This window comes from Heptranchias perlo, chromosome 27 (assembly GCF_035084215.1).
Source record: "Heptranchias perlo isolate sHepPer1 chromosome 27, sHepPer1.hap1, whole genome shotgun sequence".
In the NCBI taxonomy this organism is placed as follows: Eukaryota; Metazoa; Chordata; class Chondrichthyes; order Hexanchiformes; family Hexanchidae; genus Heptranchias; species Heptranchias perlo.
In genome coordinates, this window is record NC_090351.1 from 27,894,231 (window position 1) to 27,911,415 (window position 17,185).

The 17,185-nt window shown below is 41.1% G+C and overlaps 1 protein-coding gene across 10 annotated transcripts in view; it reads right to left on the reverse strand.

Annotated features, from left to right (window-relative positions):
- Window positions 1–17,185, reverse strand: part of LOC137344489 (C4b-binding protein alpha chain-like) — a 42,987-nt gene that overhangs the window by 7,294 nt on the left and 18,508 nt on the right. For 3 of the 10 annotated variants that reach the window (XM_068007501.1, XM_068007512.1, XM_068007506.1), the window contains exons 6-12: window positions 15,794–15,979; window positions 14,068–14,088; window positions 12,698–12,718; window positions 6,117–6,155; window positions 4,556–4,591; window positions 2,081–2,154; window positions 1,385–1,463 (exon numbers count right to left, since the gene is read on the reverse strand). In XM_068007501.1, the coding sequence (XP_067863602.1) occupies window positions 1,385–1,463; window positions 2,081–2,154; window positions 4,556–4,591; window positions 6,117–6,155; window positions 12,698–12,718; window positions 14,068–14,088; window positions 15,794–15,979 (456 nt within the window). The remainder of the gene's footprint in view (window positions 1–1,384; window positions 1,464–2,080; window positions 2,155–4,555; window positions 4,592–6,116; window positions 6,156–12,697; window positions 12,719–14,067; window positions 14,089–15,793; window positions 15,980–17,185) is intronic. The other 7 variants (XM_068007511.1, XM_068007507.1, XM_068007502.1 and 4 more) reach the window with 6 other exon arrangements.

The window sequence follows — 17,185 nt, forward strand, 5'->3', positions numbered from 1 at the left end:
CGTTCCTGGAAAAGCTTTAGCTTGAGTAACTAATCTCCTCCCCCTCAACAAGTGATGCAGCAAGGAGGAAGGACACATTGGATGCCAAATTTGAAATTTAGAAGGAAGGAAAGTTCACAACAGTTACGGCCATAGTAATATCAATAGCGAGAGGCAAGAAAGGTTGCAAAGAGGGGTTGGAGACTAGGTACGGGAGAAGGATTATCTATGAGAGAAATTTTTGTATCCTGTCAAAGAGTAAGAGAGGTCTTAGTACACTAGATATTTAAGATTTAGACTTGAGTTGTTGCGGCAAAGTAAGTATTTGGAAGGAAAATATAAACAAAGTATCTTAATAAACACTTTAGCTTAAGAGATGGAGAAGTTCCATTTGAAATCAGAAGAGACAGTGACGGCAGGAATTTCATCAGATGGAGGGTGGAACCATCCAAAAGTAATAGAGACAAGAAAGAACTTCGGAGAATTTTCATCCCCTATTGAGAAGCAAAGAAGATCAAGATGTATTCTTCCAACCATTGTAATGAAAGTGGAATAAAGACTGCGTACACTGAAGACATGCAAAATGAAGGAAATTGATATATGTAGAGTGGAATTGACTTCAAAAGTAGGTATGTAGATGATAATTGGAGGAGATTGTTGATAGAGAAGTAACAGACATTGGGAGACAGAACAGAGCCTTGGGTAACCTGTGTTGATGGAAACAGAGGACACATAATGCACTAACAACAAATTGCAATTTGAGGAAAATTAGTGCTCCATGAGCATAACTGGGTGGAAGACCATAAAATTAGCTTTGAGGTGTACAGTACTAGACCCACGCAAAGGTTTTCAATGTTAAATCAATCCAAGTGGGAAAGAGTAGAGTATGCAGAAGCAAAGTGATCAACCAGTGGCATAGAGCTTCACACAGGTATTTGTGAACTAGTCCAAAACAGCTTGAGCTGCTAGAGGTGCAGATATTTCTTCTAAGGGAGTTGACCAGTCAAGAATGAATATAGGATGCAAGGTTAGGTAGATATTCTGAGGTTTCCCTTAATTTACTTTTTTTTTTAAAAAAGAGAACTGGGAGAAATTGTCCGCAAAAAGTTAGCTGTGTTGATTAGAGTCCATAATAGTGATGTGACCAGCACTCCATGGCCGACCATCAACATATAAAACAAGCTACTTGATCAAAGGTTTTGCAATAGCAAAGTAAATGCATTTTTGAAGCATCCCAAAGCCAATATTCCCCTTAGTAAATCAAGCAGACTTCAACAGAGAAAATGTAAACTTAAAGAATGAAGTGTATGGGGAAAAGCAAAGAGTAAGTACACATGATGCAGTGTATTTATGAGCTTCAAGAATGGAACAACGTAATTCAATGATGAATATAAAAATGTCTTACCCTTCTTTTTTTTTGTTATGGAAATACCATACTCCAAGCAAAATGATGGCAAGAAAAAGAGCAATACCACAAACGATTCCTTAAAAACACACAAGATATGCAATGATTGAAACAAGAAAAACAATTGTACAGTACACAAAAAATGCCAATTCTTCAGGTGGAACAACCTTATATATAGTGACCGACACATCAACTGCTGACGTTTTCTAGAATCTAAAATAGTTCAACTTCAAAATTCTGTAATCCTCAATTCGCTTCATTGTTTTTGATTTACTTCTAGTGAGCTACAATCTTTCTAAAATGCATTCAATAAAGATGAACATAAAAAATGTGCACTATTTCCACATCCTTAGACTGTTCTCTATATTACTGAACAGGCAGATTCCAAAATTAAAACAGCATGGGTTAAAATGTCCTCCATTCATCAATCACAGAAGGATACAGCACAGAAGACGGCCATTCAGCCCATAATGCCTGCTCTTTGAAAGAGCTATCCAATTAGTCCCACTCCCCTTCCCTTCCCTTCCCTTTCTCCATAGCCCTTCAAATTTTTCTCTTTCAAGTATTTATCCAATTCCCCTTTGAAAATTATTATTCATTCTGCTTCCACCACCCTTTTAGGCAGTGCATTCCAGATCACAACTTGCTGTGTAAAAAAATTCTCCTCATCTCACCTCTGGTTCTTTTGCAAATTACCTTAAATCTGTGTCCTCTGGTTACCGACCATTCTGCCACTGGATCAAAAGCAAAATATTGTGGGTGCTGGAAATCTGAAATAAAAACAGAAAATGCTGGAGAAGCTCAGCAAGTCAGGGAGCATCTGTGGAGAAAAAAAAAGTTAACGTTTTTGTCCTGAAACGTTAACTGTTTCTTTCTCTACAGATGCTGCCTGACTTTGAGCTTCTCCAGCCTTTTGTGTTTTTACTTCTGCCACTAGAAACAATTTCTCCTTATTTAAGCTATGAAAACCCTTCATTATTTTGAACACCTCTAGTAAATATCCCCTTAACCTTCTCTGCTCTAAGGAGATCAATTCTGGCTTCTCTAGTCTTTTCAAATATCTTATGTCCCATATCCCTGGTACTATTCTAGTAAATCTCCTCTGCACTCTCTCTCTCTAAGGCCTTGGCATCCTTCCTAAATGGCCCATATTGGGCTTGGTGCAGGAAGATCACCGAGTGGGGATAAGGGTTGCACAATTATTACAGGCCCATGCAAAGCCCTCTTAGAAGTAGAAATTCTGAAGACAAGATGTCAAAAAACAAATATCCAGCTACATAGTAAACGTCAGTGCTTAATTCAGAGCAGCATAATGATAATCCAGACTGAAGATTTATATAAATACAGAGAATGAATGATGGAAACACTCAGGTCGGACAGCACCTGTGGAGAGAAACTGTTTTGCCAAGTGTCCAGTTATGACAAAGAGTCCGCACCCCAAGTGCTTCCAGCATTTTCGATAGAACCATAAAAAAGTTACAGCACAGAAGGGGGCCATTCGGCCCATCGTGTCCACGCCGCCTCAAAGAACAACCAGGTGCCCATTCTAATCCCACCTTCCAGCACCCAGTCCGTAGCCCTGCAGCTTACAGCACTTTACGTGCAGGTCCAGGTACTTATTTTTTTTTTAAAAAAAGAGTTGAGGGTCCCTGCCTCTACCACCAATTCAGGCAGCGAATTCCATACACCCAACCACCTTCTGGATAAAAAGTTTTTCCTCATGTCCCCTCTAATCCTTCCGTCAATCAGCTTAAATCTATGTCCTCTAGTTCTTGAACTCTCCGCTAGAGGAAACAGGTACTTCCTGTCTACTCTATCTAGGCCCCTCAATTTTGTACACCTCAACCAAGTCTCCCCTCAGCCTCCTCTGCTCCAAGGAAAACAACCCCAGCCTATCCAATCTCTCCTCGTAGCTGCAATTTTCAAGCCCTGGAAACATTCCTGTAAATCTTCTCTGCATTCTCTCCAGAGCAATTACGTCCTTCCTGTAACGTGGTGACCAGAACTGCGCACAATACTCCAGCTGTGGCCTTGTCAGCGTTTTATATAGTTCCATCATTACATCCCTGCTTTTGTATTCTATACCTCGGCTAATAACAAGAGAGCATTCCGTATGCCTTCTTCACAACCTTATCTACCTGTACTGCCACCTTCAGGGACCTGTGCACATGCACTCAGAGGTGTCTCACTTCCTCTACCCCTCAATATATTCCTGTTTACTGCGTATTCCCTTTTACTGTTTGCCCTCCCGAAGTGCATTACCTCACACTTCTCCAGGTTGAACTCCATTTGCCACTTTTCCACCCACTCCACCAATCCATTGATATCTTCTTGGAGTCTACAGCTATCCTCTTCACTATCAATTACGCGGCCAATTTTTATGTCGTCTGCAAATTTGCCAATCGTGCCCCCTACATTCAAGTCCAAAATCATTAATATATACCACAAACAGCAAGGGACCCAACACTGAGTCCTGTGGCACACCACTGGAAACGGATTTCCATTCGCAAAGACATCCATCGACTTTTACCCTTTGCTTCCTGTTATTGAGCTAATTTTGGATCCAATTCGCCACATTTCCCTGTATCCCATGGGCTTTTACCTTTCTGACCAGTCTGCCATGTGGGACCTTGTCAAATGCCTTACTAAAAATCCATGTAGACAACATCCACTGCACTACCCTCATCAATCCTTGTCACTTTCTCAAAGAATTCAATCAGATTTGGAAGGCATGAACAAATTCATGCTGACTATCCCTGATTAAACCATGCCTTTCCAAGTGACAGTTTATCCTATCTCTCAGTATTGATTCTAATAGTTTGCCCACCACTGAGGTAAGACTGACCGGCCTATAATTGTTCAGCCTTTCCCTCGTACCCTTTTTAAACAATTGTACTACGTTTGCAGTCTTGTAGTCCTCCGGTATCCCCCCTGTATCCAGTGAGGATTGGGGGCTCTTTTCTGTTAAAGTTTTAGATTTCCAGGTTAGTTTTTTGCAAATATTTATATACTTCTAACTTCAACATTTGCAATTCCATTTTTATCTGCAATTCTCATTTACAATCTTACTCCAAGGTTTGCAGCTATCAGCATGTACTTAAAAAAATGTACACTGATGAAGTTTGCAAATATATAAACAAAAGCATGCATTACCCATTTTTCCCCACTTACCAACAATTTTTCCTGCACGATTACCTACAGGTCCTTCTGGTGCGGGAGGATAAAAAAAAGGGAACATTTTAAGTTGACCATAAAAACATTTCCAGTCATCTAATGCATAAAACATTAAGCAGATGAATCAGTTAATCACAAGTCTTCCTTCTGTTAGTGGGTAAGCTTTTATTCATCCAGCACGCCAGGTAGAACTGTTCATACTTCCATCGGTTGGAAGGGGCTGCTACTCTGTCTGCTCTCAGTCATCATCGAAAGCTACAGGTGTTAATTTTGTTCCTATGTACAAACCCAACCAGTCATTACCCAACAAGGCAAAATAAATACAGTCTAATACTATAAGATTATTTGCCGTTCAAGACACAATAACCTCTGCCTATAAATTTCTTTTGTGCTTCTGATCAGTATGATCCCGGTCTGGGCTGACTTAAAATGCAGAATCATGTTCTCCCAGTCAACGTGCTGCGTTAGTGGCCCCAGTCAGATCTCTGCCGAGCGAGCCAGCGAGAGGGCCAGAGAAGGCTGATATTTTCACAATAGCATGCATTCTTTGAGATTTTATATAAAGACCCAGTGAATGGCTGATTAACATTATGTCAGTTTTGTTGAGACTAATTTCAGGCTGCTGGCTTATTGTAGTTAGAAATGTTATGTGCATCCTTGGGAGTAAACCCCTTATAATTCATAAAATGAGTCTAACATTATAAAAGTTATAAATTTCAGCTCCAACAGGTAAAATTCAAATTGGTGCAGTCACCCAGACACAAGGAAAACATTCAAGCCTTGGAGGTAGTGCAAAGAAAAGCTAAAAGGCTGAGCCCTTGCATCAAAGAAGTGACTTACAAAGAAAAACTGGAGAAAATTTAACTCTTTAGCCTTGAAAGCCAACCTCACAGGGGACATAATAAAAATATTTAAGATACAGAAAAGATTAATTCAGAGGAGGGACTTCAAAGTATGCCAAATTATTAGAAATAGCAGACACAGATTAACAACAGTAAAAGGCAAGTTTAGAAGAGATGCCAGGATGGTCCTCTTTAAGGAAAAAGTGATCAATACTTAGTTAGCTGTAGAATGAAGGAGGCAAAAACATCTGACTTATTCAAGGAAGTTAAATTATGTCATTTTGTGGAGAGGGCAGGCAATAACTTTTTCTCTGTTCTGATGGATGAGCTAAAATGGGTTAAATGGCCTTCCTTATCTATAACTATCTTGTGAACTTAAAAAGGTAGAATATAAACAAAGGAAAACAGCAAATACTGGAATTCTAAAGCAAGAGAAAATACTAGAAATATACATCAAGTCAGCATCTGAAAGAAAGACTGGTTAATATTTCCAGTAGGCACTTTCATTGGAAAGGTCAACAAACTGTGTTTGGAGATTCCTTTAATACCCATTATAAGCATAATCTACACTCTACACAACTGCAGAGCAACTATTCATTGAACATAGAAAACATACAGGGTATTACTACCTTCTCTTTTACATTAATAACTACTGTTTCTTGGATGTTTAAATGTGCAACCTAGAGTACTCAGTGAAGTTCTAGCAATACACCTACCAGTAGTAGTAGTAGTAGTAGTGGAAGAAGGAATAGCAACTGTATAGGAGAGGAAAAAATAAATTACTCAACCGACTCAGTTAACATAAAACAGTGCTTCTCAAAACATGGTGTACATAAATTAAATATTAAGAAAATGAAATTGACAGCCACAAATCTAAAAAGGATGCTCAAATGCAAGTGTTTTTAAGATGATAGAGACTCCCTCTTTAAATAGACTACATTTTTGCCCAAGAAATAACATTTTATTTCTAGTTCAATGTGTTCCATTAATTTCTGAACACGGCATGCATACAGGAGAATTATACATGAATGAGCTGACATAAGTTTCCTGACTTCTCTAGAAGACAGCATTTGATTTATGCCACATGTGCACTTTGTAGTGGAATTATTTTTCAATTACTGCGAAGGAGAAATCAGCAGACCGATAGAGACACATTAAAAACCCAATATGAGAGAAGAATCAAGTGAATCAAAGGTTACACTGGATTTTGAGGCTTAAAGCATGAGAAAGCTCATGGAATAATTCAACCAAAATGTGTCCATTACACTTGCACCCAATATTGTATTAAAACTCTTCTAGTGCAACACTATGAGCAGCACGTTTAGAGAAGATAGTTATATGAGAAATTGCCTAATTTCTCTCCCTCCCAGTTTTCATTCTTTCCTAAAGCGTGAACTCCTGATAGTACAGTTCCAGGGTGTGTGCTGCCCTGCTTGCCCAAGTTACCATTTTTCACATGGAAGCCTGTGATTGTCAGCCGGCTGGGGCATAACAGCCAAGCCCGATGCTGATATCCACACATACTCACCTTCAACATGGGTTACAGGACGATGATTAGAAAGTGGATCCTTGGCTGATCTTTCCCCTCTCCAACTTGGAAGTGTTTAGGCCAACTGTAGCAACCCAACTGCTTCCCCAATGGAAATCAGGTAACTCAGCCCAGACTCGTGACCTTCTGATCCATATGGCTTAGTACGATATCATAATGCCTTTACTCATCAATGGAAAGCAGTGTGCAAAATTCTGTCCAGGGTGCTGTGCTTAATGAACTGGTGAATCAGATACAGAATTGACTCCTGATGTGTATAAAAACAGATTCTCATCAATTGCCTTGTGAAACTGTTTTCCTATCTAGTTTATTTAGCCAATATGTCAGAAATAAAATGTTTAATTAACACCTGCAAGGAATGGTTTGAAGGTAATAGTCTACTCCTGAGGTTTAGGTTGCGTTCATAACTGCCACCCAAACCTATTAGTTAGATTGGAGCCCTGCGTTATCTGATGTATTCAGCTTTTATCTGTAGTTACTCATAATGATTAACTCCATTTCTATTACCACAAATCAAAGGAGTTAGCATATCACAACTTATGCAAACCCTACATTGCTGAATTTGTCAAGTACAGACCATTTGAAATAATACAGACCAGAGTTAGTAATGCTAATTGGTAATCATTGGATGATTTAATTCCAGACACTGATGACACCGCATTGCACACATCAGTTAATCAGAAGGGGGAAAACTGTGTAAATATCAATCTTATTACTCAGCAGTCCTGTGGTATACGAGTTGTTTTGAAATGACTGCATCGTCTTTACTCGCCATAGTTTAGCAAGACTGCTGGAAAACAGTTTCACAAGGCAACTGACGAAATGGTTTTTGGCTGTTTGCCAGTGTCAAACAGTACTACAAAATTCTATATTTCCTCAGTGGTACACATCCCATTCTGTTTTATTATCTCTTGACTGTATTGTTATACTTCCAAACTTAGTTCTTTTAAAATTCTCATCCTTGTTTTCAAATCCCTCCATGGCCTCGCCCCTCCCTATCTCTGTAACCTCCTTCAGTCCTACATCCCTCCGAGATCTCAACGCTCCTCCAACTTTTGCCACTTGCGCATCCCCTATTTTCATCACTCCACTATTGGCGGCCGTGCCTTCTGCTGCCTAGGCCCCAAGCTCTGGAATTCTCTCCCTAAACCTCACCGCCTCTGTACCTCTCTCTCCCCTCCTTTAAGACGCTCCTTAAAACCCACCACTTTGACCAAGCTTTTAGTCACTCAAAGGGTGGTGAACCTGTGGAATTCTCTACCACAGAAGGCTGTGGAGGCCAAGTCACTGAATATATTTAAGAAGGAGCTAGATAGATTTCTAGACACAAAAGACATCAAGGGGTATGGGGAGAGAGCAGGAATATGGTATTGAGATAGAGGATCAGCCATGATCATATTGAATGGTGGAGCAGGCTCGAAGGGCCAAATGGCCTACTCCTGCTCTTATTTTCTATGTCACCTGTTCTAATATCTCATGTGGCTCAGTATCAAATTTTGTTTCATAACACTCCTGTGAAGCACCGGGGGATGTTTTACTACGTTAAAGGCGCTATATAAATGCAAGTTATTGTAATAAGTATTTTGAAATAAAACCTTAGCAAGACCACAGTTGAAGTACTCGGTGTAGTTTTGAGCTCCACACCATAGAAAGGATGTTGAGGCAATAGAAAGGGTTCGGCACAGATTCACCAGGATGTTAGCTGGTGTGAGGAAATAGAAATATGAAAAAAGACTAGCAATTGGGATTGTTTTCATTAGAAACATAGAAAATAGGAGCAAGAGTAGGCCATTCGGCCCTTTGGGCCTGCTCCGCCATTCAAAATGATCATGGCTCATCATCTAACTCAGTACCCTGTTCCTGCTTTTTCTCCATATCCCTTGATCCCTTTAGCATTAAGAAATATATCTCCTTCTTGAATCCATCTAATGACTTGGCCTCCACTGCCTTCTGTGGTAGAGAATTCCACAGGTTCACCACCCTCAGTGAAGAAATTTCTCCTCATCTCGGTTATAAATGGCATACCCCGTATCCTGAGACTGTGACCCCTGGTTCTGGACTCCCCAGCCATCGGGAACATCCTTCCTGCATCTAGTCTGTCTAGTCCTGTCAGAATTTTACATGTTTCGATGAGATCACCTCTCTTTCTTCTAAACTCTAGTGAATATAGGCCGAGTCGACGCAATCTCTCCTCACAAGTCAGTCCTGCCATCCCAGGAATCAGTCTGATAAATCTTCATTACACTCCCTCCTTGGTAAGGACATCCTTCCTCAGATAAGGAGAACAGAACTGCACACAATACTTCAGATGTGGTCCCACCAAGGCCCTGTATAACTGCAGTAAGACATCCCTGCTCCTGTACTCAAATCCTCTTGCAATGAAGGCCAACATACCATTCGCCTTCCTAACTGCTTGCTGCACCTAAATGCTCACTTTCAGCGACTGGTGTACAAGGACACCCAGGTCTCGTTGCACCTCCCCTTTTCCCAATCTATCACCATTCAGATAATAATCTGTCTTTCTGTTTTTACAACCAAAGTGGATAACCTCACATTTATCCACATTATACTGCATCTGCCATGATATTGCCCACTCACCCAACTTGTCTAAATCACATTGGAGCCTCTTTGCATCCTCCTCATAGCTCACATTCCAGCCCAGCTTTCTGTCATCTGCAAACTTGGAAATGTTACATTTAGCTCCCTCATCCAAATCATTGATATATATTATGAATAGCTGGGGCCCAACCACTGATCCCTGCGGTACCCCACTAGTCACTGCCTGCCACCCGGAAAAAAAACCCATTTATTCCTACTCTGTTTCCTGTGTGTCAACCAATTCTCAATCCATGCCAGTATATTCCCCCCAATCCATGTGCTTTAATTTTGCACAATAACCTCTTGTGTGGGACCTTATCAAAAGCCTTCGGAAAATCCAAGTACACCACATCCACTGGTTCTCCCCTATCTATTCTACTAGCTACCTCCTCAAAAAACTCCAGTAGATTTGTTAAGCATGATTTCCCTTTCATAGATCCATGCTGACATTGTCCAATCCCGTTAAGGCCTTCCAAGTGTTCTGTTATCACATCCTTTATAATAGACTCGAGCATTTTCCCCACTACTGATGTTAGGTTAACTGGTCTGTAATTCCCTGTTTTTTCTCTCCCTCCGTTTCTAAATAGTGGGGTTACATTGGCCACCCCCCAATCTGTAGGAACTGTTCCAGAGTCTATAGAATTTTGGAAGATGATCACCAATGCATCCATTATTTCCAGGGCCACCTCCTTTAGTACTCTGGGATGTAAATTATCTGGGGATTTGTCAGCCTTTAAGCCCCATTAATTTCCCTGGCACTACTTTTTTACCAATACTGATTTCCTTCAGTTCCTCCCTGTCACTAGACCCTTAGTTCCCTAACATTTCCGGAAGGTTATTTGGGTCCTCCTTTGTGAAGACAGAACCAAAGTATGGGTTTAATTGTTCTGCCATTTCTTTGTTCCCCATTATAATTTCCCCCATTTCTGACTGTAAGGGACCTACATTTGTCTTCACTAATCTTTTTCTCTTGACATATTTATAGAAGCTTTTACAGTCAGTTTTTATGTTCCCTGCTAGTTTACTCTCATACTCTATTTTTCCCCTCTTAATCAATCTCTTTGTTCTCCTTTACTGAATTCTAAAACTGCTCCCAATCCTCAGGCTTGCTGCTTTTTCTGGCAATTTTATATCACTCCTCTTTGGATCTAATACTATCCCTAATTTCTTTTGTAAGCCACGGTTGAGCCACCTTTCCTGTTTTATTTTTGCGCCAGACAGGAATGAATAATTGTTGTAATTCCTGCACACGTTCTTGCCATTGCCTATCCACCGTCATCCCTTTTAGTAAAGTTCCCCAATCTATCCTAGCCAACTCGCACCTCATACTTTCGTAATTTCCTTTATTTAGATTCAGGACCCTAGTTTCGGATTCAACTACTTTACTCTCCATCTTAATGAGGGATTCTATCATGTTATGGTTGCTCTTCCCTAAGGTACCCTGCACAACAAGATTGTTAATTAATCCTTTCTCATTGCACAATACCCAGTCTAGGATCGCCTGTTCTCTAGTTGGTCCCTCAACGTATTGGTCTAGAAAAACATCACATACACACTCCAGGAATTCCTCCCCCACAGTATTATTGCTACTTTGGTTTGACCAATCTATATGTAGATTAAAGTTGTACTCTTCTTGCATGCGTCTCTAATTTCCTGTTTAATGCCCTCCCCCACATCTCCACTACTGTTTGGGGGCCTATAGACAACCCCCACCAACGTTTTCTGCCCCTTGGTGTTTCTTAGCTCTACCCATTCAGATTCCACATCGTGATTTTCCCAGCCAAAAACCTTCTTCACTATTGCACTGATTTCCTCCTTTCCCTTTTTGCCTGTCCTTCCTAAATATTGAATACCCTTGGATGTTCAGTTCCCATCCTTGGTCACCGTGCAATCTCCGTAATCGCAACTATATCATAACCGTTAATATCTATCTGCGCTGTTAATTCATCTAGCATAGTGCAGAATAAAACTAAGATGACGAGTGCAGAATAAAACTAGTCACCTTAGTTTTATTCTGCACTATGGCCCTATTTGTTTTTCGTCCTTGTTTTCTCTGCTTTCCACTATTGCTTCTTCCCTTTCTGTCTTTTGTTTCTATCCTTGTTTTCCCCCCTCCTCTGTCGCCCTGCTCAGATTCCCAGCCTCCTGCCATTCCAGTTTAAACCTTCCCCAACAGCACTAGCAAACACCCCCGTGAGGCCATCAGTCCCGGTCCTGCTCGGTTGTAACCCATCCCGCTTGTACAGGTCCCACCTTCCCCAGAACCGTTCCCAATGTCCCAGGAATCTAAATCCCTCCCTCCTAACACCATCCCTGCAGCCATGCATTCATCTGGTCTATTCTCCTGTTCCTATACTCACTAGCACATGGCACCGGTCATAATCCTGAGATCACTACCTTTGAGGTCCTGCTTTTCAATTTATCTCCTAGCTCCTTGAATTCACCTTGCAGGACCCCATCCTTTTTTTTTTTTAAAACCTATGTCGTTGGTACCGATATGGACCACGACTACTGGCTGTTCACCCTCCCCCTCCAGAATGCCCTGCAGCCGCTCCATGACATTCTTGACTCCAGCACCAGGGAGTTAACGTACCATCCCGGAGTAACGTTTGCGGCCACAGAAACGCTTATCTGTTCCCCTTACAATTGAATCCCCTATCAATATTGCCCTGTCACTCTTATTCCTCCCCTCCTTCTGTGTTAGAACAGAGAAGATTACGGGTGATTTCATAGGTGTTTAAAATTCTGAAAGGATGACATAGAATAGATAGAAACAAACTGTTTTCTGTGGTGAGGGACCTAAAATGAAGGGACATAGATACAAGATTAAATTTAAGGAGATTGAAGACAGAGAGCTGGAGAAACTTTTTTTAAAAAGAGAAAAGAGAGTTGTGAGGCTGTGCAATGCACTACTGGAGTTAGTGATTGAAGCGAAGATCATGTCTAAGAATAGGTTAGAAAGGAGGTTGAAGAAAGGAGGCATAAAAGGGATATGGGAACAGGGCAGGCAAATGGAACTCGGCCTACTGCTCATATGGAGGACAAACACCAACAGTTTGGTTGGGCCAAACAAACCGTTCCTATGTTGTAATTTCTATGTACTTCTGCGACTGTCAACAGTACACCATTACATCAACACAATAAACTTACCAGTTGTTGTAGTAGAAGTTACTGTACAGGGGACAAGGAAAAAAAAATTCAAACATATCATTTAGGCAGTGTTACCATAAAATAGTGCCTCTGAAACATGTGGTGTATATAAAAAGGACCACTCTGCTCCAGACCTCATTACAGCCTTGGTCCAAACATGGACAAAAGAGCTGAATTCCAGAGGTGAGGGGAGAGTGACTGCCCTTGACATCAAGGCAGCATTTGACCGAGTGTGGCACCAAGGAGCCCTAGTAAAATTGAAGTCAATGGGAATCAGAGAGAAAACTCTCCAGTGGTTGGAGTCACACCTAGCACAAAGGAAGATGGTAGTGGTTGTTGGAAGCCAATCATCTCAGCCCTAGGACATTGCTGAAGGAGTTCCTCACGACAGTGTCCGAGGCCCAACCATCTTCAGCTGCTTCATCAATGACCTTCCCTCCGTAAGGTCAGAAATGGGGATGTTCGCTGATGATTGCACAGTGTTCAGTTCCATTCGCAACCCCTCAGAAAATGAAGCAGTCCTTGCCCGCATGCAGCAAGATCTGGACAACAACCAGGCTTGGGCTGATAAGTGGCAAGTAACATTCGCGCCATACAAGTGCCAGGCAATGATCATCTCCAATAAGAGAGAATCTAACCACCTCCATTCAACTGCATTTCCATTGCCAAATCCCCCACCATCAACATCTTGGAAGTCACCATTGACCAGAAACTTAACTGGACCAGCCACATAAATACTGTGGCTATAAGAGCAAGTCAGAGGCTGGGTATTCTGTGGCGAGTGACTCACCTCCTATCTCCCCAAAGCCTTTCCACCATCTACAAGGCACAAGTCAGGAGTGTGATGGGACACTCTCCACTTTCCTGGATGAGTGCAGCTCCAACAACACTCAAGAAGCTCAACACCATCCAGGATAAAGCAGCCCGCTTTTTTGGTACCCCATCCACCACCCCAAACATTCAATCCCTCCACCACCGGCGCACAGTGGCTGCAGTGTGTATCATCCACAGGATGCACTGCAGCAACTCGCCAAGGCTTCTGCGACAGCACCTCCCAAACCCGTGACCTCTACCACCTAGAAGGACAAGGGCAACAGGCACATGGGAACAACACCACCTGCATGTTCCCCTCCAAGTCATATACAATCCCGACTTGGAAATATATCACCATTCCTTCATCGTTGCTGGGTCAAAATCCTGGAACTCCCTACCTAACAGCACTGCGGGAGAACCTTCACCACACGGACTGCAGCGGTTCAAGGCGGCGGCTCACCACCACCTTCTCCAGGGCAATTAGGGATGGGCAATAAATGCTGGCCTTCCCAGCGACACCCACATCCCATGAATGAATAAAAAAAGTGTATACTTACCAGTTGTTGTAGAAGAAGTTACTGTACAGGGGACAAAGAAAACAAAATTTAAATGAATCATTTAGGTAGAGTTACCATAAAACAGTGCTTCTCAAAGAATGTGGTGTACACAAAGAAAAGGACATTTTGGAGATGCTAATAAGTCAAAGCAATGGGCCAGATTTTGTTGTAGCAGGGCATCTAACGGCATCTGCCGTTAGTTAGACTTGACTCCGCACCTTCAGCTCAGTTTTTGCCCACAAAGTTGCTGAAGGTTCAAGCTGATAACAGTGCAGTGAGGGAAACAGGGCATCTGGGACTTGAGTGAACAGAGCAACCAACAGGGTAGCTCCTTAACCAATGCGATTTAAGGATTGGGGAATAAACACAGGAAGATTGAGAAGGAGGGTGAATTAAAGGGGGTGAATTCAATGTCAAATCACTTACAGAAAGAGAAACAAAGAGAGGGAAAGAAAGATTGGATTGAGAGATTTTTTTTAAATCTCTCCGAAAAATTCAAAACCTCAAGGAATGAGACTCCATACTGGTTATAGTTAATTTTCAGTGCCAGAGAGGTTGACTGGCAGCAATTGACAATTATCACATTGTTAAAAGGGTACTTACACTACTAATTACTGGCTCTAAATTTCTGTGGCGGGTTTAGTTCATAGCTACCATGCATATACAGCAACTTCATGGCATTCAATGAATGTCAATGGTGAGACACACAGCGAAATGCTGTTTTCACAAAGCTAACGCGGAGTGGTGCAACTCGGAACTTTTTTTTAGTGCTAGGTGGCCTGAAACAGTTTGTGAACAGTTGCGATAAAACAATCAATTATTTTAAGCATAAATATGCCTCACTCCAATTATTCTTCAAGATCTGTATGTCATGAATGTAGAGCTGCTTGGAGAATTAACTCCATATCAGCACAGGAGTTACAACTGTTGCCCCTGCATGCTTAAATCAGAGGTGCTGTCTCTTGCTTTTTCTTCCATAGTAAAACGGCAGTGTAGCATTCAGTGATCCTGCACATAATGCCTCAGAGAGGAAACTGTTAATAATTCCCAAACTCCGACGTCGATAGGTATCATGTTGCACCAGCACCCTTACTTTGACGGAAGGCATGCTGAAACCCAGGCGGCCATGTCCCGTGAAACCTGTACTACAGATAGCTCCAACTAGCCTTCAACCAGAGGAAATGCCAGTTATATGCTCAATGATGACAATGAACTACCATTTATAGGTACAGGTGTCTCAATCTTTATGCTATTGCACACTTGTACACTTTTAGAAACCAAATTCATCACAACTGCCTTAATTGCAATTGCAGGACATAATGTTCCTTTTGCTGTAATGTGCTGACAGTAGTTCTGAATTCCAGGTGGTTTGGCTTCATCTAAGAGGGAGACATTTTCCTTATTTGTTGTACAAGAGGCAAGCTTCTACCCACCAACTCAACACATGTATGAGGAAAGGGTATGTGCTGGTGTTTTTGCGAATATAAACATAAAAAAATGATGGACCTCATTTTAAAATGTGACCAACATTTCTGTTACTCGTTAGGTCACTGAAAAGTGCTTAATTTTAATTTTTAGAACGCTTTATAAAGAGCAAAGAGAAGCAAGAAAGGAGTCAATAGGTCAAATGGGAAATATCCACATCAAAGTATATAGTTTAAACAGACTTGAGATTATTTCAATTCAGATCTAATTCTAGCCTCAAGTTCAAGAAATTACTACTCACCATATTTGCAGGTAGGTGGTGATGGCACAAATGTGTTATCCTGAGTGCATTTAATGATGTTTTGGCCCACCATTTTATAACCTTCATCACAAAGGTATTGAATTGTATCTCGATATTTGTACTTGGGTCCAAATCCTGCCTTTATATGGACATGTGCAGATATTTCAGGACGCTGACATTCAACAACTGACAAGAGAGCAAAGCATTAGTCTCCATTAGATAGCTTATACTTATGATACTGGCAGATAGCTTATCTCAACTGGTACTCAGCCTTGCTGCCCTCTTCATATGAGCTCATGATAATTAGCAAAAATAAAAACTTTGAACTGGATCTACAGGCTGACAATCTCCTTTAGAATTATGCAGAGTGGAATATACCAAAAAAAACTTCTAAACCAAGTAAAACAATGAAAACTTAGAAAAGATCACTTAGTATTCCAGTCACCCTATTGTTTGACTCCACGACTTTACCCAATAGATTACTCCAATCATTTCAGTGAAAAGTATTTTATAAGATCTGTAATTATTTTTCACTAACTTGAATTCAAGAACATTAATTGAAGGCCAGTCTGGACAAATGGCAGGGATGAAAGTCCTGTCTGTGACATGCAAGGATTTCACATTAGTTCAAACAGGTATTTAAACTAATTCCTAGTGAATACAGGCCGCAACATGACAATCTTACTCAGGGAAACCACAAGGAGGGTTGGTTGAGCAGTGAAAAATTCAACCTGGTGCATAAAGTGATCACCTCTGAAGTTGGGACAGAGCAAAGAGAGCTTTATACCATATCTGGTCTTTGTGTACCAGCAAAAAACACGAGGTGGAAAAAGTAGAAATGTGTCCCATCCCCCAGCATTGGTATTTAACATCTAGACAGGAAACCAAAAATGAGTGTATATACCGTATGCCTCTAAAAGGTAGTATTTGTTGGGAACTGAAGAACACCACTAACCCAGCTGGTACTAGGTAAAATTGCAACACATCCTGCCTGGGGAATAGGATCAAACTACAGATGAGTGGGAACATGGAGATTCTTGCACAGTAGCAAAAGCATACTTGAAATTGAAGTATTTGAAATTTAATAACCAGCTAATTGCAAGAGGGAAAATTATATCAGGAACTTTACCAACTTTAAATTCTGTTCCGCAAATTTATTCATGCTATCACCAGGCACATGATTAAATGGGAAAAGGAAGGCTTAAGCATAACAGCTTGGAGGAAGTCTTCGTACTCAAAACTATTAAAACCAAGGTATTACATTAAAAAAATACCAAATATAGTGGAGATAAGCTTAAATTCCCCAACATTTTGGGTGATGTTGCAAAAAAAATTGCATATGGTTAAGTAAGTGGCTGTTAGTAGAACTGTTGAGCAACAAAATGGAGATTT